The sequence below is a fragment of the Delphinapterus leucas genome, chromosome 1, assembly GCF_059928025.1.
Source record: "Delphinapterus leucas isolate spDelLeu-1000000601 "Yukka" chromosome 1, BTC_Dleu_Yukka2, whole genome shotgun sequence".
NCBI lineage: Eukaryota > Metazoa > Chordata > Mammalia > Artiodactyla > Monodontidae > Delphinapterus > Delphinapterus leucas.
Window position 1 is genome coordinate 86,995,834 of NC_143129.1, and position 26,216 is coordinate 87,022,049.

At 46.9% G+C, this 26,216-nt stretch overlaps 1 protein-coding gene across 3 annotated transcripts; it reads right to left on the minus strand.

Annotated features, from left to right (window-relative positions):
- Nucleotides 1-1,475: 1,475 nt before the first annotated feature.
- TENT5C (terminal nucleotidyltransferase 5C) lies at nt 1,476-23,456 on the minus strand. Of its 3 annotated transcripts, none has more exons than XM_089917092.1 (2): nt 23,434-23,456; nt 1,476-6,980 (listed from the first exon to the last, which is right to left on the minus strand). In XM_089917092.1, exon 2 carries the CDS (start codon nt 6,952-6,954, stop codon nt 5,779-5,781), a length of 1,176 nt encoding a protein of 391 aa, XP_089773218.1. In that variant the 5' UTR covers nt 6,955-6,980; nt 23,434-23,456; the 3' UTR covers nt 1,476-5,778. The 3 variants fall into 3 exon arrangements, with proteins under 3 accessions (XP_089773218.1, XP_022439665.1, XP_022439666.1); XM_022583957.2 differs by lacking the exon at nt 23,434-23,456 and adding an exon at nt 22,802-22,906; XM_022583958.3 differs by lacking the exon at nt 23,434-23,456 and adding an exon at nt 22,775-22,896.
- Nucleotides 23,457-26,216: the final 2,760 nt, after the last annotated feature.

A 26,216-nucleotide genomic window follows, 5' to 3' on the forward strand; every position in this document is an offset into this window, starting at 1 on the left:
AATGAGGCGTGATAACACATCCATGTTGGTATCCAGGATTCAGCCTCCTGGTTGCTAGCGGCCCCAGTCCAAGCTCTCTACGGGCAAAAACACCAAGTTCAACATTTGCACAAGTTCAATCTCTGACAGTTGTGTGGGAGGCAGGCTGGGGAAAACGAAACAAGCAGGTGTTCACGATCTAGGTGAAGAGCTGATGCAACACAGTAAGTACAGGAGTCGAAACAGAAGCGGGGAAGGTGGCCTGGGAAGCAGGGTGGACGCGACAGCCCGGCTGACTTTAGGGGCTCGCTGCACAGAAGGACCTGTGTGCCCTGGGACTGGAAGGAGGGCTGCTTAGCAGGGGAGGTATAAGGCTGGAGCTGCCTGCAAAGGACTCCTCATGGGTTTAAGTCTGACATCTGCCCTTGCACAGCAGAGCCTTAAGCAGTTTTTAATGTCTGGGAGGAGCACAGGCAAGTCTGTTTTAGAAAGAGCCCTCGGATGAGTCGAGAAAAATGGAGGGGAGGCACATGATCTGACTCATGAAATAACCCAGGCAAGAGGTGAAGGCCACACCAAAACAGGCGGAATCAAACATTTCAGAAGGAACATGCAGTACAAACGAGGAGGAAAAGGATCCTGGCGTTGGCTTGTAGGGAAACATAAAAGATTGTAAAATTGCTCTCTGGTGGATCCTAATTCTTGTGGCCATGGAGGGAGCTGCTCCAAACTTCAGGAGCAGCTCTAGGTCCACACAAAGTATAGCCAGTGTTGAGTAGGTGGCCAGAACGGGGGTAGTCAACGTAAGGCTGATAGAGGCCACTGATTATTCGGATGTTGACAGCGCCAGGATAAAGGGCGGGGTGAGGAAGCAGCAGAGGTGGTGCAGGCTGGGACTCAGGGCTTCAGAGAAAGCGTCATCAGATGAACACGCCATAGTGATCTGGAAGGACTCCGCATACTGGACTGCAGGTAATTCTCATCCTCAGACCAGAAGGTCTAAGAAGGAGGAGCAACAGGCAGGTTGAAGACAAGGGGATGAAGGATTTTACACGTTTAAAGACAAGACAACCACTCAGGCATCACTTGGTCACTCCTACTCTTCTTTTCCAATGTGGAGACACCATGATAGCAGTTGCATACAGTATAGTTGAGGTTATTTTGGTTCTCTCATTGAAATAGGTCTGGGGCCAAGGTCAAGCTCAAGAGAATCTAGCCTTTAGCACTGAATCGAACAAGGTGCCAGAGAAGGTGGATTTCAAGACCACACCACCTAATGTAAACGTTAGCCAAGATGCTGTGGTCGATAACAAAGCTCAGTTTAAATCCAAATATCAAGGGAATTGCGGCCCCCGAGGTAACCACACAGAGAAAAGCACCATCTTTCAGACAAGTATCCAAGGCTGATAACCGCTTACCGCTGTGCAACGTGTTTCCTGAAACCTAAAATAAGTTCACCGTTGAAGAGACATAAAGAAATGCGCAGAACTGACATGGTCTTTTTAAATATATCTTTATTTCTCAAACTCAAAGCTTTATTTCATCAAGTTCTAACACATTTTGCATTGACAAGTGATTTCACCTGCATCCCATAAGAAGGTCAGTGGCCATTACACCAAAGAGGAAACCTCCCATATCCTAGGAAATTAATATTTGAAAGGCTATGCAAGTATACAATAACAAAAAAGCTTCCAATTTAGTCTAATTTGTATCTTTTCATCTATAGTAAGTTGGAAATGAATGGCTAAAAACCTAATTTTCCTAAAGCAGTGAGTTTATTTTAAATTCATGAAAAAAAAAAAAAAAAAGACCAGATTGCTTGAGTTTTAAAACACCCACAGATCCATATTATTTAACGACTTCCTCTTTAGCGGATGGTCTTCTCACCTTCCTATGCAAACACACATGACAATTTGCACCACCCCTCGCTAGCCCAGGCAAAACTCCAAGCATTTTCTTTTGCTTCCACTTAAACTATTCTTTAAGGGATAGGTAAACAAGATTTAGAACTTGAACTCAGAAGAAAAGCATTTTCTTTCCTGATCCTCACTTTGGAAGTCTCCACAAATAATCCTGAAAACTTGCCAGGTCTCTTTAAACACATCCCCTGCTACACACCCCTCCCTTGGTCCTCTGAATGGAACTGGCCAAACTGGAGTATGTTCCAAAGTCAGCTGTGACATTCTGGTCTCTGCCAGATTAAAAATCGAGTCTAACCTTGGCAACTGGATGTTCTTTCACCTCACAGAATCTACCCCAAGGGTTCTTCCCTAGTGTGGAGCCCATCAGATACCCGGGAAGCAATGGCCCCAAGGAGCATTAGGGTCTCTGCTCACGACTAGATAACTATCATTTATTCTCTGGAAGAGGACATTTGAGCTCAGAGTCTAGCTGCATCCTAAAACAAGGCACTGGTACCAGAAAGTTAACCAAAAAGGAGGTATTCCTAAAGTTAGGAAGTTGCTTTTGAGTGGCACCATTTCCCAAAGTTAACAAAGCAGTACTAGGTTAAAATCCTAATCTACCATGAAGGTAAGGGGCTAGTGCTAGCAGAGAGGCTGAAGGACAAGCAGATTCGGGGCTTTAGCAATTTCATTATTATTGCATCACCACAAAACACACGTTCACACACAGTTCTCTGTGACTCAAATCCCCAGGGGGGGAAAAAATATCAAACTGGGGGAAAAAAAAAAAAACAAACTCTTGAACGCCAAACCACATCTGTTGCCACACACCAGGAACCCAGCATCTTTCCTACCCGCCTCTCCCCACCTGCGAGGCCCTCCCAGCTGTGAGCCATGCCACCTCCCATGTGCAGTCAGCAGGAACCCTGCTTTGAAGGTGTCAGTGATGTAGTTTAGTTTCAGAGTTGAAGTTATTGAGTGAGGAATAGTGTCTCACTGCCAAGGTAAGATTTAAAGGTGAGATGAAGCTCGAGGCCAGGAATTTAGCGTGTCCTCTTCTGCCAACGCATGGGGGAAAAGGTACAGCTTTAATCTCACAGCTGCTCAGCCTGATTCCAAGAAGCAGGCTGGGGTAACATGCCTGCAGAAAGCATCAGAAAACTGCTAGGAGTCCTGAAGCAAATGAGGCTGCTTCCATTTATATTAGAACTTGCACTTGAACTTTAGTGCCCTTTGCCACTGCCAAGTTTCATATTACTCAACACACAAAGAAGAGGAACCACCGGACTCAGTACAAGTTCAGAGTACCTGGTGCTTGTGTGAGCAGCACAAAAGGCAGGTTCCAGCTAGAATTTCCAGGCACCTGAAATTCAAGGTTACCTGTTCTGAGGCAGGCAAGAGGCTCACAGAGCAGATGGAGACACCACTAGACCAGGGTGGTATTTAAAGGTGCAGCTTTGGGCGAGGGCAGCTTTTTACCCTGATGGTGCTAGAACACAGGTCTACCCTCTAACTTCAAAACAGCTGGGCTGACTAAGAACTTCAGGTGAAGGGAGTCTATCGAGATGGCCATCGTGCAATGGTGGTAAATAACTGGGGGGGGGGGCTGGGGATTTCTAGCAACTTCTGTGCCTCCCTTCATCCTTAAAGGAGGACTAGTGCCAGATAGCAGACAGAACGCCAAGGACAAACCGGAAATTTAATGACTTGATGCAGTTCTGATCCCATCTTCATCCGGACCCTCGTTACCCTGATCCACAAGCCTTCTAGTAGAAGCAATACTGACTTCTGAGAGCAAGTGCTTACGCTGGCGGCTTTGTCATATTTCAGAGCTTTGGTTAAACAGATCTGTCATCTTTGTGCAAACATGTTGCCATTTGACAACAATGGCAGCCTTTTAAGGTCATGGATGACCACAGAGTTTTTAAAGTTGGGGCTCACTCTTCACTGCCCTTTTTAACACTGAAGCACCCCAGGACCCGCCTCAAGGTAGAACCAGCCTTGACTCAAAGCCAGTGAATTCAAATATAACTACTGGTTCACAGGGAAACAGAAGCTGGTTACACTAAGAAGTGGCTTCTATTCAACTAGTCCACAACATGGATACCAACCAAGCCTCGGGTTTCAGTCATGCCCGATCTGCTTTCAAGAGGACAACATATTCCAGAGAAAAACCTGAAAATATAATCTTCAGAAAAAGGTACACCACTCCTTTTCTACTAAGCATTAAGGTAACTTCATTGCTTCAAGCAAGGAGAAAGCAATCACTCAGGGCTTGGGATTTTTATGGCCACAAGAGAAAGTAAAACTCAGGAGCATGGATTTAATTAAATCACTCAAGAAACTAAGCTGGCTGGCAACATGGAGTTTCTTTGCCCTTGATACCCTAAAGTGATGCTTTCTAAGAGACCCCACGAGAAGCTTCGAAACACAAAGTCCCTTACTCTACTGGGAACGCAACAGTAGCCTAGAATTCTCCCATTTGCTAAGCTTGCTTCAGACTAGAGATTAACACTGTTTGCCTTCTAAAGTGCAGAGTATAAACAAGTATGGTCAATCTACCAGAGTAAGGAAGATTCTTCTTCTTCATCCTCTCAATTCTTCCCAAATACACCAGCAGGAATCCTCTTGAGGATGCCTCAGGGGCTCGGACACACACGAGGCCCCACTGATGGAAGGAGCGCCCACCTCACACGCAGCACAGGGACAGCAGGTGCGAATCTAAAGCAATTTTAAACCAGAGAACTCTGCCCGCAGGTGCGGACCATTCCACAGGTCACTCGGATCTACTGAAATCCCTGGATTTGTTTGCTGTCCAAAAAGCCTGGAGAAGGAAACCACTATTTTTGAAAAAACAAAAACAGAAATCAGCCAAAGTACTCCAGAAAAAACAGCCGGTCACACTTGGAATGTGACCAAAATGGGTTTCCGATTAAAACATGGGAAGACCCTCACATCAGTTACGGCAATGACCCTAGACTCGGCACAATCCTTAGTCTTGGGAAGAGCAAAACAAAAGTGATGAGCTGATGAGGGAAACAAAAAAGTGTCATTCAATAAGAATTCCTCACTTTTAAGAAAAGAAAAATTGAACATTCACGTTTCCTATTTACAATCCCCCACCACAAGTCTACTGAACATTATGTTGCACAGTTTATTTTGTTTTCAAGTTACATTTCAAGAAAAGGTCTTTTTTTTTTTAATTTTTTTTTTTTTTCTCAGCAATATCTCACAACTCCTCGTGATAGCACAGCCTCTAAACCATAAACCACTTCCAACCAGATAGTAATTCTCCAGCTATCGGCTTTGGTTTATTGAGGAGAGAAATCCTCAGCTCTGCTGACAGAGAATAAACATAAGCAATTTAGTCCCTTGAACAAAAATTAAGCCAGAAGAGCACCCTCATGTTTACCCTTTTCTGCGGGACTAAAATTGACACAAGAAAATAGACCATCCGCACAACTTTCACGTAAGTGCTGAGGATTCCAAGTGAGGGCCGACATCCCCTACCCTAGGCTCCAGTGAGAAGCCCAGCAGCTGGAGACTTCTACACTGCCCACGTGTTTCCCAAGCTCGACGACCGCACGGAGCTCAGACGGCCGCGTGCCGATGTTTGGAACACGGCATGTTAGTGTCTGTCTTGGAAAGATGTGGATAGGTCATAGTTCCTATAGCGTTTTCCAAAGTGGCACTGGAATAACAGGTCCCTTTAGGGTTGGCTCATGATATACTGGAGACCCATTCCAATGGGCACACAAAGAAAAAAAAAAAAAAAGCAGAATCAGAGCCGAGTTCCCCTTTAAAAGCCAAACATCTACATCTAGAAGGAGTCTCCCCTACCTGAGAGCCCTCGCCCTACGGGGGTTCCCCCTGCGGAAACCCTCGGGTCTCAAGGTTAGTTACAGGGCAGCCAGGTGGGGTAGGGCTGGCTGTAGGTGACCGGAGAGTGGGCCACGTAGTAATTGTTGAAGTTGCCGTCGCTGACGTACGGCGCGGGCTGGTAGTAACAGGTGACGGTGGTGGCATTGGGGATGATGTTCTGCTCGGCCAGCACGCGCAGGGCCAGCAGGGAGATGAGGTTCAGGGTCTGCCTGCGCTCGTGGCCCATGAGGCACACGGTGCTCTCGTTCACTACCCTGCGCAGGGTCATGAGGTAGTCGTACTTGCTCCTCTCCTCCTCAGCGAAGTGGTTCTGCAGGTAGGTCTCCAGCTTCCTCTGCTGCTCGAGGATGTCGGGGAAGTCGATGAAGAACCGGGAACACATGTAGCGCTCCAGGGTCTTGATCTCGTCCTGGTCGGTGGGCCTGAAGTCCCGCACCAGGAGGTTGCTGTACTTGAGCAGCCCCCCGCCCCGGATCTCCTCGGGGTTCTTGGTGGCGATGAGTCTGTTCTGCAGGTGGTCCAAGGCTTCCTCAAAGTCCCCGTACACGCTCTCCCCGATGACAGTGGGGTGCAGGTGCTCGGAGACGGGGTGGCTGGAGCAGTCATAGAAGAAGAGCAGGGAGTCCAGGATGATCTGGAAAGAGTCCACACTGAACTCGAACTGACGCCGGATGGAGTCCACGAATTTCAGCTCCACGTTCCGCCCGTTCTTGTTGGAGAGGGAGATCAGACTCCAGCGGTCAGTGTCCGTGCGCACCTTCACCAGCTTCTGGACGTACGCCTCCTTCAGGGTGACTGGGCTGATCCTCAGCTTGTTCACGCCCTCTGGCAGGAAGTTCAGGAGGGAGCGCAGAACCACATCCCTGACCAGCTGAAACTCGGCCTCCGTGGGCAGAGCCACGTGAAAGATGAGGTCCAGGTCTTTGCAACCCAACCCGTTGTCTTTGACCAAGACGTGGCCGGCCGCGGAGCCGTTCAGCCGGACGTCCTGCACTTTGATGCCCGCCTCCTCCAGCCGGCCGCGGACTGTCTGCACGATGTCCTTCAGCGTGATCTCCAAGGTGGGGAAGTTGCCTCGTCCGTGGATGGGTACGACCTCGGTCAGGACCTCATGCAGCCGGCTCACCTGGTCCCAGGTGAGCACGCTGAAGGACACGCAGTCGCTGGTACTGGGGCTCTCCTCTGCCATCTTGGGGGATGTTCTTGCCGGGGAAACTGAAAGAGAGGGAAGAGAAACAGAGTGAGGATTCACTTCTATGTGGCAAAGCAGCTCCAGGGACTCAGAGATGATGCTGGTTTCTCTCTGAACATCTTCCTTACTGCAAAGTGGCCGAGAGCACCTGCTGCCCGGTGCTGCTGCCGAGGATTAAGTGAGTTTAAGCGTGTTAAGAACAGTGCCCGCAGGGAGTGAGGGCAATATACACGTAAACCCACCCTACACCAAATCTGACAACTTCAGACTTTTGTTTTCTGTGGGGTTTGTTTGTTTTGCCCGTTTTGTCTGCGTGAGGGTAGGGTCGGGGGTGGAGTCTGTGTGTGAAGGGAAGCAGACAAACTTACTAAACCGAGTAACCTAAACACAACATTATTCAGTAGAGGGTCTACAGGTTTTGCTAATTTTCCTTGTTTTCCATGGAAATCACCTCTCCTGCTTTGGGCTCCCTAACTGCATCCTGAGCTGGTTGATACCTCGGGACAATGCCCACACAGAACACAGGATCCACAAGAGAAGCTTCCTTCTCTTCGTGAATAGGTGGATTCTCAACCCTGGGCTTAGTCCTGCTAGAATCAAATACGCCGATATCCTCTTCACTTACAGGAGCTGTCTGCCCCATAACAAACAATCCTGTTATCCCGGGGAGGACCAAGGAGGTGTCTGAATGACAAAATTCCTGAGTAACAAAGGGTTAGGTCAGCCAAGCAGTGGAACCGCTCTGCCCAGCAAGGAGGCCCCACACAGGATATGGAAAACCTCCTCAGGGCAGTGTGATTTTTCAACTGTATTTTGAAAAAGAATCCCTTCAGTCTACCCAAGGAGAACAAAGTTAGCACTCAGTACTAGGAGAAAAACATGTTTCTCGCACATCACCGGCTAGAACCACAAGGTTACCAAAGTAATTTTCAACTAAGTTACATTGTTCAGAAAATGAAACAACAGATTCCCTGGAAATGCTAATATGTAATAACAAAAACGGATACAGCAGAAAGTCCAGGTGCTTTGGATCCACATGGGTCACATATTAGCTAGATGGATGTAAAAGGCTGAGGTGCTGCCCTCAGACTTCGCTGCAAACAGAAAGTTTGGCCACCCCCTTCACTTTTCTGACTCGCTAGACACACAGAATCCATCCCAATGACCTGCAGCTTCACTGTTTGGAAGCAGCTGCCTTTGAAAGCACGTCCAGCATGCGTAGTCCTGGGGTTCCAACTTGGGTTTTTAGTCCTGCACTGGCGCCAGGGACCCTCGCCTTATCTATAGAGCTCAGATCAATGGGATGGCTGTCGATCCATGTTGGGGGCACCACTGCACACACCAAGCCCAGCTTTCCAGGAGCTGGCCGTCAAGGAGGAGGGCGAGAACACAATGTCTCAATATGAGGCAGTGTGTCGGCGAAAGAAAACGTAATATGAAGGTAGAAGTGGTGTCAGTTGATTGGGGCGAACAGGAAGGCCACAGAGGAGCTCATTTATGGGGCGGGGACACAGCTGACAGAAAGGCAACAAGAGCTCTCAGCTGGGGTTGAGGGGCAGAAGACAGCCGAGACCTGACAAGTTGTCCAGTCCGGCCATCACGCGCCTCTTCTCAGGCCAGATCACAGGCTCCCTTTAGTATGTAGGTTAAGGGACTGAATTTGCTTAGTCGGCCATGGGAAAGTAGATCACGTGATTAAAGCACGCTCCAGGAAGGCCAATGGGGGATGGGCACTCTTCTGCTTGCTACTGAAGAATACTTGCCAAAGGGAAGGTAAACGTTTTCCTTCAAACCTGTTTGGACAGCGTTAGAAAGCCCTAGGCTATCTAGATTATCCTACCAAAGCACTTCTAAGTTAAGGATACCATGCAAAATTTGTGATGAAATACCTGATGTTTTCTGTGGCCGTCCTTTGGTTTCAAGTCTGATTTGGGACAGCAGAGATCTCTTTTTAATGTGCTCTGTATGCGCTTGGTTCTTTGTGGCCCCTTTAATGATGAGCGTAGCACACATTACGCTTGTGCCAAGTGTGTAGGGCACTACACGATTAAGTTCAAATGATTACAGAAAGGTATGGCTCCAGCTTTGTTTTGAAACACTGCTAAACTATGATTTAGTGACATAGATTTCCGCCAGGTGTGTTGATTTACCTATAAAAATACAACTTGCTTTACCCTGTGTGTCAGCTGTCAGTGTGCTTCCAAGGCTCGGGTTTCTGATGTGGGCATACGAAGTCACAGCCACAGAGGAGCTGCAATTCAATCAGTACTTGGAAAAGAAGGAACAATTAATTTTAAGAAAATCTCTAGGAAGAAACTCGATAATGTTGTAGAGGAGAATAGTTGTAGGAATCACTTTTGGCTCATGCCTTTTTTTAAGGACTTGTTAAAAAAAAAAGGAGTCATCTAAAGTCAGGACTACTCCCGCCTCTAGAACAGTAGCTGTTAACATTAGAAGCGGGACATCTAAGACCAGAGAGAATCTGAGGAAAGCTATCACTCATTCTTGGGGCGGGGGTTGGAGGGTGGGAGGTGTAGCACCTATGCATGAAAATGTTCACATATTTTAAAAATCTCTGACATTGTAGTAGATTCAAAGTTAGAATCTATTTTAGACTGAAAATTTGTAAGGTTCTAATGGGAAGAGGGGCAGGAATAGCCAGAAAAGTTATTAAACATTGGAATGATGTCTACTAGCCTCTGGTAAGAGACATTATGAAGCTACAATAACCGATAACAGCAATGATATGGGCAGGAAAAGGCAGACAAAGAGATGAAACCAAATTTTTTAAATCTAGAATGAAAATCTAGTACATAAGGGGATTTAGTGTATAAAAAGGAGGCATTCGAAATAGTAAAGGGAAATTTTTGAGACATCTGGATAGTTTTTCTAGATTTTAAAAATAAGCAAGGATGGCTCCTTAGCTTGTGCCAATCTAAGATCTAGACGGATGAATCAAAGACTTAAGTATAAAAGGATGAAACCCTAACAATACCAGAAAAACATGAAATTTATGTGAATTTACATAGAATGGGTATTCCTTTCTAAATCACACAGAAGTCGCAAAAAATTCATACATTTGCCTATATAAAAATTAAAACATCTACATGGTGAAAACACCATAAAGACGTGAGAAGACAAAACCAGGAAAATACTTGTAACATTAGACAAAGCAGTCATTTCCTTAATGAATAAGGAGCTCCTACACATCAGGAATACTAGAACCCCAACATAAAAGAAGGGGCAAAGGACATGAACAGTGGCTCAGACACTTAACATATTCAAACTTACCTTAAGGGGTGGGCAAATTTAGACTTCAGTGTATCATTTTTCCCTATCAGATTGGCAAAGACCAAGAAGCAGACACTTCTGGTACACTGCCCGTGGGTTCTCTCTGAAGAACAACATGGGACCCTCAGTTTAAGTGGACACACTCTTTGGCATAGCAGGAAGTCCACTTTGGATTTTATCCTGTGAGTATACATGCAAGTATGCGCAAGGATATTCGCTGAAGAATTATTTATAAAGCTACAAATAGTCATCGGTAAAGGAAGTTAAATGACTTGATGCATGTATACAACAGGATACAAATGCCTGCAGTTGTCCAAAAGAATGGTGGCTGCTCTATCTGTATGAATATGAAATGCTTATCAAGATTGATTAAGAAAAAGCAAGTGTGAAACTGTGTGTGTAAAAGCACAAGTCTATGCTTACACAATCAAAAATCTCTGGAAGGATATACAAGTAGTTCAGCTTACACCAAATACCACCTCTAGGCTGGGGTACAGGGTACAAAGAAGACTTATTTTATCTCTTTTGAATTTGGAACCTACATATGTATTAGTTGAAAAAGTTAAAATCTTATGAGCCATATTCCAAAATCTCTCCCCTTTGAGCCTTCTAATCTGCTACCTTGTTTAATTCCTTCAATTCCTTTCCTCCTAGCCCTCCCCACCATCCCTGTATCCACGTGCCAAAACCGAATACACTTAGAAGCTTCCCCTCCAAGCCTAAAAACCGATCTCTAGAGGGGTAGGCAGAGGAGGAGGGACAGTGTTTATCTGGAATGGCTTTTAGTCAATTTTCTACTTCTGCGGTGTTTAAAAGATGATGTCCGTTGTTTATCCAAAAAAAATCCCCAAAACTTTCAAAACGATGGATAAGTCATCTCACCTAGTGTCATTCTATGTTTAGTATCCAAAAATGTTTTCTGTAGTTTTACAAGAATTACTATTTCTCATTTCAGACGTATTACAGCTACCCTCACGGTGCTGTTGGTTACTGGCTACAAGGTGCAAGAACCTTAATAAATGCAGTAAACACTTTTTCAGGAACCTAAGATGCCTATAGTTGGCATCTTCCATGTCAACAACTTCTGACACATATATGAATAATGGAGTTAACTCTTAGAAAAAAGTAGTCTATATAAAAGCACAGTGCAGAACATGTGCCTAGTCCATGGTATAGTTTTTAATTCTCCCAATTTACTGTGACTTAGATCTGGAGCAGCTCTCGAAGCTGCCGAAGGCTCAAATTTAGGCTGAGTTATATTTGTTGTTCAGCTTATTAGAAGAGCCCAACATAAGTTATCGGTGCCTATTAGAAATGAATCCTTTGTTTTCCCTCACCCATCCAAACAATTTCAAATATCAAAAGTACATTTACAGGTTACTTAGACAAACGTGGTATTACCAGAATAAATCCAGGTCATAGGCCCTTAGTGCTTAGATAACACACCAGAGCTTCGTGTAACGGTTTTAGTTTTAATTAACCACTTGAGATCAACATTGATATAATCCCCATATAAAAGAATCACTTGAAACACACAGTCTCAATTCATGAAAGGCTCTGGTTAAAGGCAAATTCTAATTAGCAGAATTAACGAAATAGTAACTAGAAAAAAAATTAACTTGCAGCCTGGTAAATTCAGACTAAAGTGTTTGATTTCCCTTTACTTGTCTGAGAAGCAGATGCATTGTATTTTGCACTAGAAACTGAGAAAGGTGGGGACTATGATTTCTCACTGATTTGAAAATTCAGGCACCTTTTTTACAAGTGAGGACGACGAGCTGCCTCCTCTGTTTAAGCTACTTAATCTTCTAAAAAGTCTGACTTGTGATGAATGACTATCTCAGGTTCCCCTGAATTCCCTTTTCTTTTAGCATCTGGCTGCAGCAGAAGGATAAAATACACACACGAGTGGAAAACAAGTTTGTAGAGATGGCAGCAAAAGGTGAGAGGAAAAGACGAACTAAGCCCAAAGAGTAAACCAAGCTCCCTGAGCACACTAACTTTCCTTTGTTTCCCACTGCCTGGCACACTCAGGGCAGGCTGATCTGAAAACCAGTTTGAGCCCTCATTGAAAAGAGAAAAAAAAAAAAAAAAAAGTTATTTCTACTGCTGCTCCCTGCCTTATCTAGATCCCAGAAACATGAGTGACAGAGGCTACGAGAGCACGAGGGGACTCCGGGTAGGCAAGAGGACAGGCAGATGGACAGGTTGGAGATGAACGCTAAGAGCACTTGTAATACGTCTAGGCCTTATGGACAAGGGCTTGGGTCAAATCAACACTGATTTGTTTGTGCCTGGCCTTAGTTGTAGAAATGCCCAGAGTCTCCTTGGCATGTGTGGAGACGGACATCCATGAAGTTAAAGACGGTATATATTTAAGCCTAGGCCTGTGACATCTGACATGGAAGCTCCAGAAGGTTTCATGGAAATGCTGCAGTGTGAAAGAGGCGCTCCCAGCTATGGCAGCCCATCTAGCCCACAGACAACTGAACGGCACCCTCCCCTGACCCTGCCGTGGGCTTCAGAACACAAAAGAAACTCAAACACGTTACAGCATTCCTTTGATGACAATGTGCTGTTAACCGGATGTTACCCCAATGGCCTCGATCTTCCTAGTGACCCTTTCCAGCTCAGGGTCAGAGACCCAGCCATGCGCGGTGGACTGACTGGTGACAGACTCCAAGGGAGGTGTGTATGGGGCACAAAGACCCCTGCCGTCCCCGGCTCCTGGCCCAGGGGGGGACCCATGTGCCCGTGGCTGCGATCTCCCACACAAACTCTTCTCCTCCGTGTACAACTGAGGGCACTTTAAGCAAAAACAAACGACTTCCTTGCCTATAGAAGCTTAGAGAATTTAAGCAGAAGTGAAAGTAGATGGCAACACTCGTCATAACATCCCATCCCACCTCTTCCTTCATCTAGCTGACGGAATGGAAACCACAGCTCTGGGCCTATTTCTTTTTCTCCTATAAAATGAAGGTGTAGAGGTGTGTGGGCAAGCAGGCAGAAGAGCACTCAGTACAAGGCGCTTCACGTCCACTCCCATTCATCCCCACAAGCACTCTGAGGAAGCGACAACTGTCCCTTTTACACAAAGAATAAGGATCAGGAAAGATTCAGCAAATTGACCCCAGATCCTCAGCTCTGGACCTAATGTTATGACTCTTGGAACTGGAAACAACTTCCACCGAGGTCAAGTTCTGCCACTGGTGGGCGGCAGCGGGGGAGAAGGCAATAAGCTCTTAAGCTACAAACCCACACGTACACTGGGATGACCAGAGCTCACTGCTACCAAAGCGATCTTTTCTAAAACAGAAATTGTACTGGTCTTATCCAAAAAAAAAGGAGCTACCTTCTGCCAACTATACGACTGCGACGCCTTATCTTCCCATCGGCCCTTATCCCCACTGTACACGCTGAAGACAGAAAAGCTTCAGTCAACCAGCCTTTACTGCCTGCTTGAGTGCAGGCTCTTCCTGTAGAGACGGCCACAGCCAGGGGACACCAAGTGTGACCAGATGTTTGGCCAGGTGCCCTATGAGCCACCAAACTATTTGACAGTGTCCCAAACAGGCGGCGAAACAGTGCTGTAAGTTCATCTGGATCAACCCATCCAGTTCCTACAACAAGCCTGTACGGGAGATACTATTTCCCTACTTTCACAGGTGGGGAAACTGGAGAACATAGAGGATACACACGTTGTTAACTGTCCAAGGACACACTGCTGGGAAGTGGCAGAAATGGGACTTAGGAGGCTTCCTAGGTGGCAGGCAGCTTTGGTATCCGTGTTGGGGTGAGGGCAGGGCTTTGAAGGTAAGCTGGTTGTTCAGGTAGTTGTAGGAAGGAGATAGCAACAAGAAGGAAAAAGAGAAGAAAGGTATGAAGCTTTGTTATCAGAGGGTGGGAAAGAAGGTGGCTAAAAGTGTTAAGGCCCCCTGCGTGGAGTAAGGCCACACGGCAAGTGCCGCAAGCAAGGCAGAAGCGTTTAGAATGAAAGTAACTAACAACTGTCAGTACAGAAACTCTCTCCCTCAAAACCATCATGGATTTCGGGGTGTGTCCAGCCTGATGGGAGCCACCAGAATGAACATAATTAAGTGTAGTCATGCGAGTGTTTGTTGTAAAGGAACAATGGCTGAAAGATGAAGGCCTAGGATCCTCATTTCTGAGGAAGCTCCAGGATACCAGCCAGGTTGGGAGGCAGTGGTGATTTCAGAGAAAGCAAGTCCTGAAGGGAGAGAGAAGCCAGGAGTGGAAGGAGCTGGGATAGTCAGCTTACTGGGCAAGCATTAAGAGGAAAAAATAATAGCACAGGAGAGAGCTTTTAGGAATGGGCTGATCCTGGTCTGGACCTGCAACTAAGGCACATGCCCTGCTCACAGAATAAAGGAACAGCTGCTGGGAGTCACTCTGGTGGCTGGAAGATCAGGATTGTGAATCTGCGGATGAAGCAACAGAACAAGACACTCCCTGCAGACAAGACGGTAACTTTATCAGATCCAAGAACAAATAACCCAACGGGAGCTGCAGAGAGAAGGTAGGTAGATTGGCAAGAAGTGATCAGGACCCCAAGGGCTGGCACAGGAAGGAGAGCTGGAACAGACTTGAAACAGAAACAGCCTGGAACAGACTGACAAAGGCCTGCACGTTGAACCTAAGACTGGACACCTGCCCCTTTTCCCACCTGTGTGCAGTCTGACCCCTGAGATCCTTTCACCCTCAAGAGAGAGCCAGGGACTTGGAATGACCACGGACTTGATATATGCTGCAGCAGATAAGGGGGCAAAAAGGAGAAAAACCAGGGTCAACAGGGATTCAGCCTTCTGCAGAGAAATCCTCCCTTACTCCTTGAATTCCTAGGGAGGTGAAGGTCAAAGTCATCTAGGACCAGAGGGAAGCCTGAGGAAGCCTTTTGTCTGCCAGCTGCCAGCCCCTCGGCAGGGCCCCCGGCCCACCACCTGGGAGGAGGCCACATTCTAGAGACTCTCCCCGCTGCCCCCAAACACACTACGAAGTCACAGATAACTGAGACGCACACCTGTGGTTCATGTACCTGAATAAGAATTTCCATTAGTAGACAGCCCAAAGCAACAGAACCAGATAAAATAATGCCTTGCTTATTAAAAGGACAAGAAAATTTATCCTTTGTTAACTTTTTACAAGAAGTTATGCTTACAGCTGCTCACTCAAACACCCACAAACACACTCTACCTCAGTCCAAAGATATAAGTGCCCCATGCCACAAAGCTGCGCCTGGGGAAAACTGCTCTCGTCAGTGACACAACAAACCCCGCAGGTGGTCTTTTCTCACTCAGCTCCAGCACATGCAGCCAGAGGCCTCAACCTATTTTCTCAGGGTTATCAGCATCCTCCTAGCCATTCAGCACTGATGTGTACTGGAGTCTAAAAATTTGGTTCAATTCCCACAGCAACAGGGATGCTGCCTGAGCCAAAGGCAAAGAGTGTCCCAGACGGAAGCAGAAGCGGGAAGAGAGGCCAGTGCCCCGTCGCTCTGCCCAGGCTTTCCCAGTGGGAGGGCCCTCACAAGCGCTCCCTCCCCACTGATGCCAACATACAGTCTTCACGGTTATCAATGCCTGGGCCCCATCCACAGACACCCGCCCTGAGACGACTCCAAACAGAAAGCTCTTTCCTGTCTTTCAAAATAGGACGCTTAAGTAAGTGTGGTTGGAGAGATAACGCTGGAAGAACTCATGCTGCGGCAGCAAAACAACGTGAGACAGAATAAAAACACTGTCCCGGATGTTGTAACAGGGACACCACAGAAGTTCAAGTGCTTAAAGGAATACCCTGAATCGTTGCAAATGTAAGTATTAACAAGGTCAGAACACAGATATCTCTGGATGGGAGAGAGGCATAGAAGCCTTGATTTTTCCAAGGTGTCAGCATGATTAAGTGCTACATACTCAACTTGAACTGGAAATAATCCTTGTTGCTCCTGGGTACCTCCCTCCCTCCTACCAAATGCCTGTTTCTAAGGCAGAGATGTTACTAGTCTGAACTCATTTAAAGAGATCCCCAGAGCTGGCCCTACAGTTTTAGAGACTGACTAGGCTGAGGAAAATAGGACAATTCCTAGGAGACTTTACTGTAAAGATGAACAAGTTTACATACAATCCATAGGGTTTAAGGGCTGACAGCCTCCAGGTTTTTATCAAGGGCTGTGTCCACAAACTAATTTACCATCTAACTTTCTAGTTCAGAGCTTTGAACTGTTGTTAGTTGTCCAAAATGAGGACCTCAGTCAGCTAAAAGCCCCACCTCATCACCAGCAGCAACCCGTGGGCCTTATCAGGAAAGAGACAAGTGCTCTCAGTTGCTCAAATGTAGCATTTCTCCTACTTTGGACACATACCCCCCTTTATGGATACCTAAGCATGAGCTGCCTCCATTTCAGTGAGGATGCTAATCACACATACAGTTCCACCCCAGTTTTAGTTTTGCATAGATCCTTCCCTGCAGAGTTAACTTTCGTATAGCAGGTACCTGACCTCCAGGTACTGAGCATGGTGGCAGCCCAAGTGAACATCACCAGGCTCAGTGGTCCTTCTGACATCATCATAAATACTGCTAAGAACAGAAATCGGGGGAGAAGGGCAGGGGAAGGGGGGAAGGAGTGGAGGGGTAGGATTAAAGTGAAGGAGCAAGGCCATGGAGTGGTAGCTATTTCTGCACCAACCGCACATGAGGAGGCCAGACCACCTTGTCTTTGGTGTCTTCACCTGTGTGAGCCGTACAAGCCATGCATGTGGCTCACTGGGATGCTTGTCATCAAATTAGCATTTACCAAGTCACGTGCTGCTGTTACCAGGCATCTTGTGGACACCTTTTACATGAAAGTTATTTTCTCTACCATTTTCAAATTTTATTTGTCGATAAATTGTTAGAGTCCTGGTCCCGTGCCAATCTCAGAAGATTTTATCTTCAGTTCTTCGAAATTCTATTACTACCTTATGATTATTCTCTAAGAAACTATAGACAAACAAGAGAACAAGCACTGGACTAGGACTCAAACATCCTGTGTTTCAGTGTCAGGTCTGACTCACACAGTGAATGATTATCAGCAAGGGGGCCACAACGACTGAGCTTCCTTTCGTTCTTTCAGATATCTGAGTACCTACAACATTCCAAGCACTGTTCTAGGAGCTTACGGTCTATCGGGAAGCAAGAGACCAAGATCTCTGCCCCTGCAGAGCTTAGATCCTATAGATCCTAGCTCACACTCTTCCTCCAAAACCTTGTGTTATTAACTCTTGCCTCCCACACGAGGAGAATCAGGATTTAACAGTGAAACATTTTTGCAGATGGTCTAGATCTGTGCCACCCCATAATGTATCCACAAGCTGTTGGGTGCCTGAAATGGGACAAGTCCAAATTGAGATGTGCTGTGAACATAAAATACACACTGGATTTTGAGGATTCCGTACGAGGGGGAAAAAAGTAAAATAACTCATTAATATTTTTATATTGATTACAAATTGAAAAGGTAGTATTTGACATGATGGGTTAAACAGAATTATGTTCACCTGCTTATTTTTACTTTTTAATGTGACTACTAGAAACTTAATTGTGGCTCGTATTTCTACTGTCCTTCTTACAGTGAAGAAACTGAAGAGGTAGAACCTAAAGAAAGAGGCAGTGGCGCTTCCAGGACCAGAACCCAGGTGTCCTCACAAATAAAGCAGCCTCAGAAGCAGGGAGGGGGTAAGGATGAAGACAACAAAGGGTCTGGGCAAGGGAGATAGCAGCTGCGCCAGTGCCCCACCCAGCACCCCCAGGGCCAGCACCTGGACACACGGCAGGTGCCCAGTTCGCACCCACTTCATCTCTGCATGTGGGTCAGCAACCTTCCCAGGACTGGCCAAGCCCACACAGAGTCAGCCGGCTGCGGTGGTCCTGATGCCCACCTCCTCAGCCGTCACAGGTCAGGGATAAACAGGGTGTGTCTGGAGAATAAGGGGTAGCCAGCCAGGCGAGGTAGAGGATTACCCCTTCTCCCATGCTAGTAAGGGCTATGCAAGGTGAGAGGAGCTTATGACAACACGACAGGGTGGGAGCAGTTCAAGATTCATGGATAATTTTCTTCTCAAAATGTGTTTACAGGGAGCAAATCGAGAGACAGATATGGAACTTTTTGCGCTCATCCAATTTAAGGTAAGGTTTGAAAAAAACTAGAAAATAAGGTACAAGGTAGAACTGTAAAGAAGTACTGATGAGAAGAGGTGTGGGATAAGGGGATCCCCAGATGGGGTAAGATCAGATGCCTCTGAGAAGGGTCCAAAGCTGGATTAAAATAAAGTTTGGTGAGGAAGAAGGAGCATTAACTTGCTCAAATGTTTGAGTGTGTATTCCATGAGGCAAGGAAGGTCAATTAGGAAGGGAGGTCAGGAAAGAATAGAAGGTCAGAAAGGTACAGGTCCTCAAAGGAGCGCATCTTCTAGAGGGAGGGGCAGTTCCCGTGAGTTCTTAAGGTGTTTGTCGGAGGTACCGGGACGGAGAGCTGGCCAGAGACAGGGAGAGGCGCTGGGCTAGAGCTCTCATGGAGCTGCTGTCTGCAGCCCTAAACCAGGTCAGCGATGGCAGCGGGAAACAAAAAGTTAAAAAGAGAAAGACTCAGCAGAACGAGCACCCAAGTGAATGTGGAGAGAGAGAGGCTGAGTCCGCGTTGCGAGGCTGTGCTGGGGTGGATGGGCAGGGGGAAGGGCTCGAAGGGGGCGGGTCTGGAGCTCAGCCTGAGGGGTTTCAGCTGTCGGCCAATTAGTCGTCACTGCTCCTCGCTCCAAACCTACACCAGAGGCCTCCGTTTTTAAAAAGGCCCCGAAGCCACTCAGCATTCTGGGCCCGGAGCTTGCGATCCAAAAACGTGTGCCAGCACCTTGGCCCATCAGGACGCCATCTCCTGAAGTGTGCTTCCCTCTCTGAGAGGAATGGCAGTCGGATGCCAGCAGAGCACTGGATCCAGTTAACAGGCACACCTTCTGAGTGCCAGGTCCTGCACTGGGCATTCAGCAATGAGCACAGACCCCTGCCTTCCTGGGGCTCACAGGCCAGCGGCTGCAACAAACCGGCAAAACCCAAGTGCCTCAACGACATTCTGAGGTGGACCCAGCTCCTCTTGCATCCAGAGCATTTCCACAGGCCTTTTCACATACCATCCCCTTGGCCTGCTTGGCACCTGGCACAAACTACTACCTAGGAAGCACTTAACCACTTACAGACTCAGTCACTGTTATCCAAGAAATAAACACTTTACACAGTTGGGTGACCAAGACTCCCAAAGGCTCTGAGACTAAATAACATCCTACACAGAGAGTTGCTTAACATCAGCAATTATTTCTTCACATTAGTTTTTCCCTATTGTTCCAAGAGGTTCTGCAAATAGTTCTAGAACAGGCTACAGGGCCCAGCTGTACAAAATCTATTAATTCTAAACAATTCATAAGGCTTCCTTATACAGTTGGGCTACACAAAGATGCTTCCTCTAAACCATTTAAATTCCAAATATAAGCTTCCTTATTAATGCATGTAGTGAAAGGATAAAAACGTTTGAAACCAGAAGTTCCAGAAGCATCACAAGAGATCAGCACTACTGCTGTACCCAAGTGGCTTTAAACACATGAACATTTCTTTAAACACAGAGGTGTCTGCTTCATCATAATACTGCTTATGCCCATTTATTTAACATGTTACAGTCAAAACACCAAGATGGCAGAAAGCATTTTTCTATATCGCCTTGTTTACCTCAGTGACAACACATAAAAGCAATGGACCTTATCTAACCAGAGTAATGTTTTATCCCAAGTAACACCTCAGACTCTGCACTGCTTCCCCTTAAACCCCGCCCCACCCCACCCCCCAATAACAACAACAACAGATACACCCCAGAGCCCCGTGTGAGACCGAGAAACCCAAACACAACATCACAAGTTTAACTTAACTCATGAAACTAGTCCCGGGCATCCACAAGATGTTTTCTCGGCAACACAAAAAGGGTTTACCACGTCCGTTCGCTGCTCTTGGCTTGTCATTCTTTAGTGACTGACACCATGCACACAACATATCAAAGATGAAAATGAAGACAGGGTACTACTTAGTTGAGCAATTGAAAAAATAATGGCATTTTCTAATTTTGTATCAAATGTGCCCAGTTTCTGGCACTGGGAGAACAAGGACGCTACAGTCCACTCTAAGTTATCTTTACTGCTGGGCAGTTCCTTGGACTCTCAGAAGTGTGAGGACTTCTCTGTTCTGATGGGCAGTGCATGACGTGCACAATCTGGCCTGGCCTTGAACACTGGGGGACGCAGGCTCAGTGCGGCACTGAGAGGTGGGGCAGGGGAGCTTCTGCAACTCAGGATGTGATTTTGGTGGCTACTTGTACGCACAGGAGAGCTGAGCACATTAGTAGGCAGAGCCATAGGTGCTCAACCAAATCACGGTCATTCTGACAAACAGGCCAAACGCCAGTCCTTTCCTTCAGTTACCCCAACTTAATCTCTGGATACAAGGCAGGTATTGTGGAAGAAATTCAACATAAAAAGTGCTGCTGTTTGCTCTGTGGACACACACTAACTTATGAAATTAGGGACCTTTGTTTGGGGTAACAATTTAGAGGCCTTCTGGCAGAAAAAAAGTTTTTTTTCATTTTGAGGTTAAATTTACCCACAGCTACCTGAAAAATTATATATAATATACCAAAATCTGCTTTCTAAAAACTCTTTATTGAGAATAAATGGACTCTAAAGATGTGGGTATACCTTAAGACACAAGGTTTCAGTTATCTCAAGTAAACCCTTGACTCCAGAGATACTAAGCTCTCCATCTTCGCAAACAAGAATGTCAAAGGGCAGAACCCCTGCTGGTCCAGCTCAGAGCTTCCCTGAAAGGGAAGAGAAAAGTCAGCGTTCTCTAGTCCCCACCCCAACCCCTTTGATGGCAGGGTCTCACTCCCCCAGTAACACCTCTGGGGGTTTAAGAAGGCACAGTTCCTGGTAAGCGCTCCTACCACCCTGACGGCTGCCTGGCTTGCTTCCCTGCCAAGTTACTCACGTTGAAAAGTTAGTGTAGCCAACAACGGCCACTCACATCCCCCCTGCAGGGCAGCTGGGCCAAGCCAGAAGTCTACTTCAGGAGGATTTAATAATCTTCACTTTATTTCCTGGGGAGGTTCAGGCTCCCAACCCACCTACCAAATATCCTGAATACCAACTGTCACAATACAAATGATTACAAAGTCTTTATAAGCGCTTACTGTAATAAGTGCACTTGAAGAGTCCACGGTTTGCATAACTCCATAACATAAACAAACGTTAAAAGGCAGCAGGTCCCTACTTAAGACAAAGATTTAGTCAGCCCTGCAGAAGTCTTACTCCGGACAAAAAAAAAGGGGGTGGGGAGCGGAAGGGGACCGAGCTGATCCTTCCCGCGGGGTCCAGCCCTAATATTCGGTTCTAGTGAGCCCTGCTCAAGTCGCGTTCTCCAGAGAAACTCGCCAGGCATTTCCCCGGAAGTCCTCCCTTCCTTCGAGGTAGCGTCGTTTTGTTTTCTCCGAGCGTTCTGCGTTTAGGTGTACAGGCTACCAACCTGTGCTCGTCAGGTTCGCCCCCCTCCTCCGACTCCCTCCCACCGCCGCGATCTGGACTGCGACACCTCCCGGGCACCGTGCCTCTAAGCCGCCCGCGGCCCCGCTAGCCGACTCCACTTAACGGCCGTGGCTTTCAGACTACAGGTTAAGCAAGTTTCACTCCTCAAAGGGGAGGAACCAGGTCACCGACGCAGTATTCCTGAGAAGTTTCCGAGAGGAGCGCAGCGCACGAGTCACTCGCTTGGATCACTTTGCGGCTCTCGGTGTCCCCAGTCTAGTGCGAGTGCAGGAAAAGTTAGGGATCTCCGCCCTCTCCTCAAAACCCCGGCCCAGGTTCCGAGCCTGGGGACCACCCCTCCCCTCCCCGGCCAGATGCAGCCCCTGACCGCCGCGTCTCCAACTGCGCCTTCCGAAACCGCCGCCGTCGAATTTGCGCCCGGCCGACCGGCCGAGGTGTGCGCGCCAGCGGGAGCGCCGGGGCGAGCCCGAGAGACCGCACGCAAGGCAGGGGTGGGGCGGGCGCCGTCGGACCCGGGGAAGGTGCTGAAGGCCCCCATCACACACTCTTCGGCCGCCCGGCCCGCGCCCGGCCAAAGCGCAGCCTGCGCGATGCGCGGAGCAGGAACTCGCTGAAGTTTGCCAGCCCCGGCCGAAGTCTCTGGAAAGTTGTAGCTCCCTCTCGGAGCGTCTCGCCTGGCCCTCGGGGGCGGGCTGTTTAGGGGGCGGGGGTGACGTCGCGGGGGCTGGAGGGGAAGGGAGCACAGGGGCCCGGCACCTGTCCGCACCTCCCCTCTGGCCGCCGTGCCCCCACCAGGCTTGGAGAAGACTGGAGCTCCGCTCGGCCGGGGCAGATTTCCCACCCCCCCCCACCCCACCCCGAGTGCAGAACTCGCGGCTCTCCGGAACCGCGCATCCTCGCACCTTTAGAAGAGGGGGCCGTGGACTCACCCGGGCGGCACCGGAGGAGACCACAGATGCAGGTCCTTGGCGTGGGCAGCCCCCAGCAGGAGCGGCGCGGTCACTACGGCCCCCAGGCAGCGGCACAGAGTGAACCGTCCTGCCGCCGCCCCCTCCGCTCTTAAACGACCTGACCACGCCCCCGCCCGCCACGACCGCCCCAACCCCCGCCCCTTAGCCTGCCCTCCCGGGGGAGCGAGGGGCGGGGCGGGGCGGAGCCGTCGCCCAAGGGATCCTTCCGCCTGGGCGCTGACGGCGAGGGCAGGGCGAAAGGTGCCCTCTGATTGGCTCCTCGGGTGAATGGTTGCCGAGAGACGAGTAAATCTTCGGCGGCTAGAAGGGGCCGGGGTGCCAAAGGGAGTAGCACTACGCAGGCGCAATAGAGAGGGGCTGCGTCGACACCCCCTTAACTTTGGAGCTGCTGGGACTCCCTTCCTTTCTGCTTTTCACTACGCTCTTTTCTGCCATTCCTATCACATAACTTCTCCACCACCCTCCACATCCCGCCCAAGTTTTTCCCGTCTCTATTCCGCTCCCGCGCAGGCCTGTTTTTCTTTTGCTCCTCTGGGGATTTTCGCTTTAGTTCTCTCTCCAGGAGTGGGGAGTGAAACCTCCAAGCCTACCTCCGACGTGTGTTTTGAAGTCGGAAAAAACTTTTGGTTTCTGAGCGGGTCGAGCCTTCCTGATTCCCCAAACAAATTGGCTGGAGGTCATTGGGGAAAGGGCAAGCACAGTTGGTTCTCCGGCGTAGTTACCACCTGTGTGCAGTTAGTGGGACTAAGAGCCGTGAGGAATCCATCTCCAAGTCTGGCAACCGTGACAGCTTCAGCCCGACTCGGAATGTCACAGAGCTCAGTTGTGTATGTTACACAAGATGCAGGCGGGGCTTGGACACCGTCCAATCACTCCATAGCAAATGGTTTCGAGTCCTGGTTCTAAATTCAGATTAACCTGGGTTGGAATCTACATTCACCACCTAACTAACTGTAAGGCCTTGGGCAAGTAACTTAACCAACCCTTCATAAGTCTCTGTTTCCTCACCTGTACGGTGGGACTAAAAATGGAACAGCTTTTTAGGGTTATATAAGTAATAAGAAAATGGAAAGCTATTAGTGCAGTGCCTGATATAAAGTGTGTGGTGACTGTTATTTATATCAAGTTGTAGTTGTTATTATTTATCAATAAACGTTTATTGAGCTTGTAGTGATCTTCTATTAGGTTGTGGGAGGAAAGATTACTTCCTAGATGAAGTATTTCTCCACCCAGCCCTTTCCATCCCTGCTTGAAATAAATGTTCTCAATGTGTGCCAGGATAGAGTTCTCAAGTATATGCCTTCCCTGGGGAGAGGGAGGTCCCCTGGAATATTAATGAGATAGGATATCGGTGTGAATGCTTGTAGGGATCAGGATAGATGGTCTAATTTTTTTTAAACTTTTTGTTTTTGAGGTACAAATTCGGTAAAGTGCTTTGTGTACAGAACAATGAATTCCTACGTATGTGTATCCCCATGTAGCTGCCACCCAGATCAAGACATAGAACATCTCCAGCTTCCTCATGCCCCTTCTCATCCAGTGTCCCACAAAGGTAACCACTCTTCTCACCTCTATCACCAATGTTTGAACTCGTTGTGGATGAATTACATAGTATGTGCATTTTTGTGTCTAGCTTCTTTCACTCAACAATGTGTCTATGAAATTCATCCATGTTGTTGCATATAACGTGGTTCATTCTTTTCCATTGCTGCGTATTATTTCATTATGTAAATATTCAATAGTTTATGTACTCATTCCACTGGTGGATGTTTGAGTTGCATCAGGTTTTTGCCTATCATGAATGAAGCTGCTACAAACAATACTTTTTACCAGCTTTATTGAAGTATACTTAACAAAAATTGTATATATTTAAAGTGTACTACATGTTGTTTTGATATACATGTACCTTGAAGCTAATTAACAGCCAAGCTAATTAACATATCCATCACCTTACATAATTACCTTTTGTATGTGTGTGTGTGTTTGGGGATGGGGGTGGGGTACGGTGAGAATGATTAAGATCAAATCTCAAGTATATAATACAGTATTATTAACTATAGTCACCATGCTGTACATTAGATCCCCAGAACTTATTCTGAACCTTTTTACCCCCTGACCTACAAACATTCTTATATATGTCTTTTGGTGGAAATACATCCATTTATGTTGGGTTTATACCCAAGGATTGGAATCGCTGGCTCATAGAGTACACACATATTAAGCTTTAAGTATACTGCGAAACATTTTTCCAAAGTGGCATAACAATTTATATTCCAGTGACGTGAGATTTCTGGTTGCTTCACATGTTTGCCAGGGTTGACATTGTCAGTATTTTCAATTTAAAAATGGGGTTGTATATTTCACTGTGATTTATACTTACATTTCTCTGATAATGATGTTGAGCAACTTTTCCTATGCTTTTTGGCCATTTTGATACCCTTTTAGTGAAATACCTGTTCAAGTCTTTTGCCTATTTCTCGGGGGTTTTCTGTCTTAATGATCTGTGAGAATTCTTTACACATCATGGATGAGTCCTTTGTCCAATATATGTATTACAAATACCTTCTCCCAGTCTGTGGCTTTCTTTTCATTCTCTTGATGTTATCTTTTGATAAACAGAAATTCTTAATTTTAATGACATCTGATTTATTAATCTTATCTTTTATGACTAGTGCTTTTAATGTCCTGTTTAAGAAATCTTTGCCCAGCCTAAGGCCATAGAGGTCCTCTCCGTCATTTCCTTCTAGGAACTTGGTTGCCTTAACTTTCACATTTAGGTCTATGATTCATCTCAAATTAATTTTTTGTGCAGTCTGGGGTCAAGATTTATTTTTTCCCATACAGATATCCAATTAGCTCAGCACCAATGGCAAGTAGTTTTGTTGAATGAATGAATGGATATTTATTAAATGAAAAATTCGGTTAAGAAAACAAAGTGACCAGTTACTTAAAATCCAGATTGTCCAGAAAAATCCAGGGTACATGATCACAATAAGACAAATACAAATTATTACATTACATTGGCCCTAGGACCATTTCTACTTTTTCAGTGTGTCATGGATACCATTAGCGCAAGCAGCCTCAGGGTAGAACACGGGTCAGAAATTCTTACCTAGAATTTGATCTAGCCTGATTTAGTTCCATCTTTGCTTAGGTCAAATTTTGTTCAGCGTCCTGACCCTTAGGCAATTTTGTGGTAGGGGGGAGGGGAGAGCCAAGAGCCAGAAGAGAAATTCCTTATTCGTATGTGTGTATATATTTTTCTTTGAGCCCCTTTTTATTCCTGGGGCATTACTTGACATTTATAGAATTTTATTCCCATTTTTTTGTTTGTTTTGTTTTGTTTTTTAAAATACACAGTTCTTTCTACCCC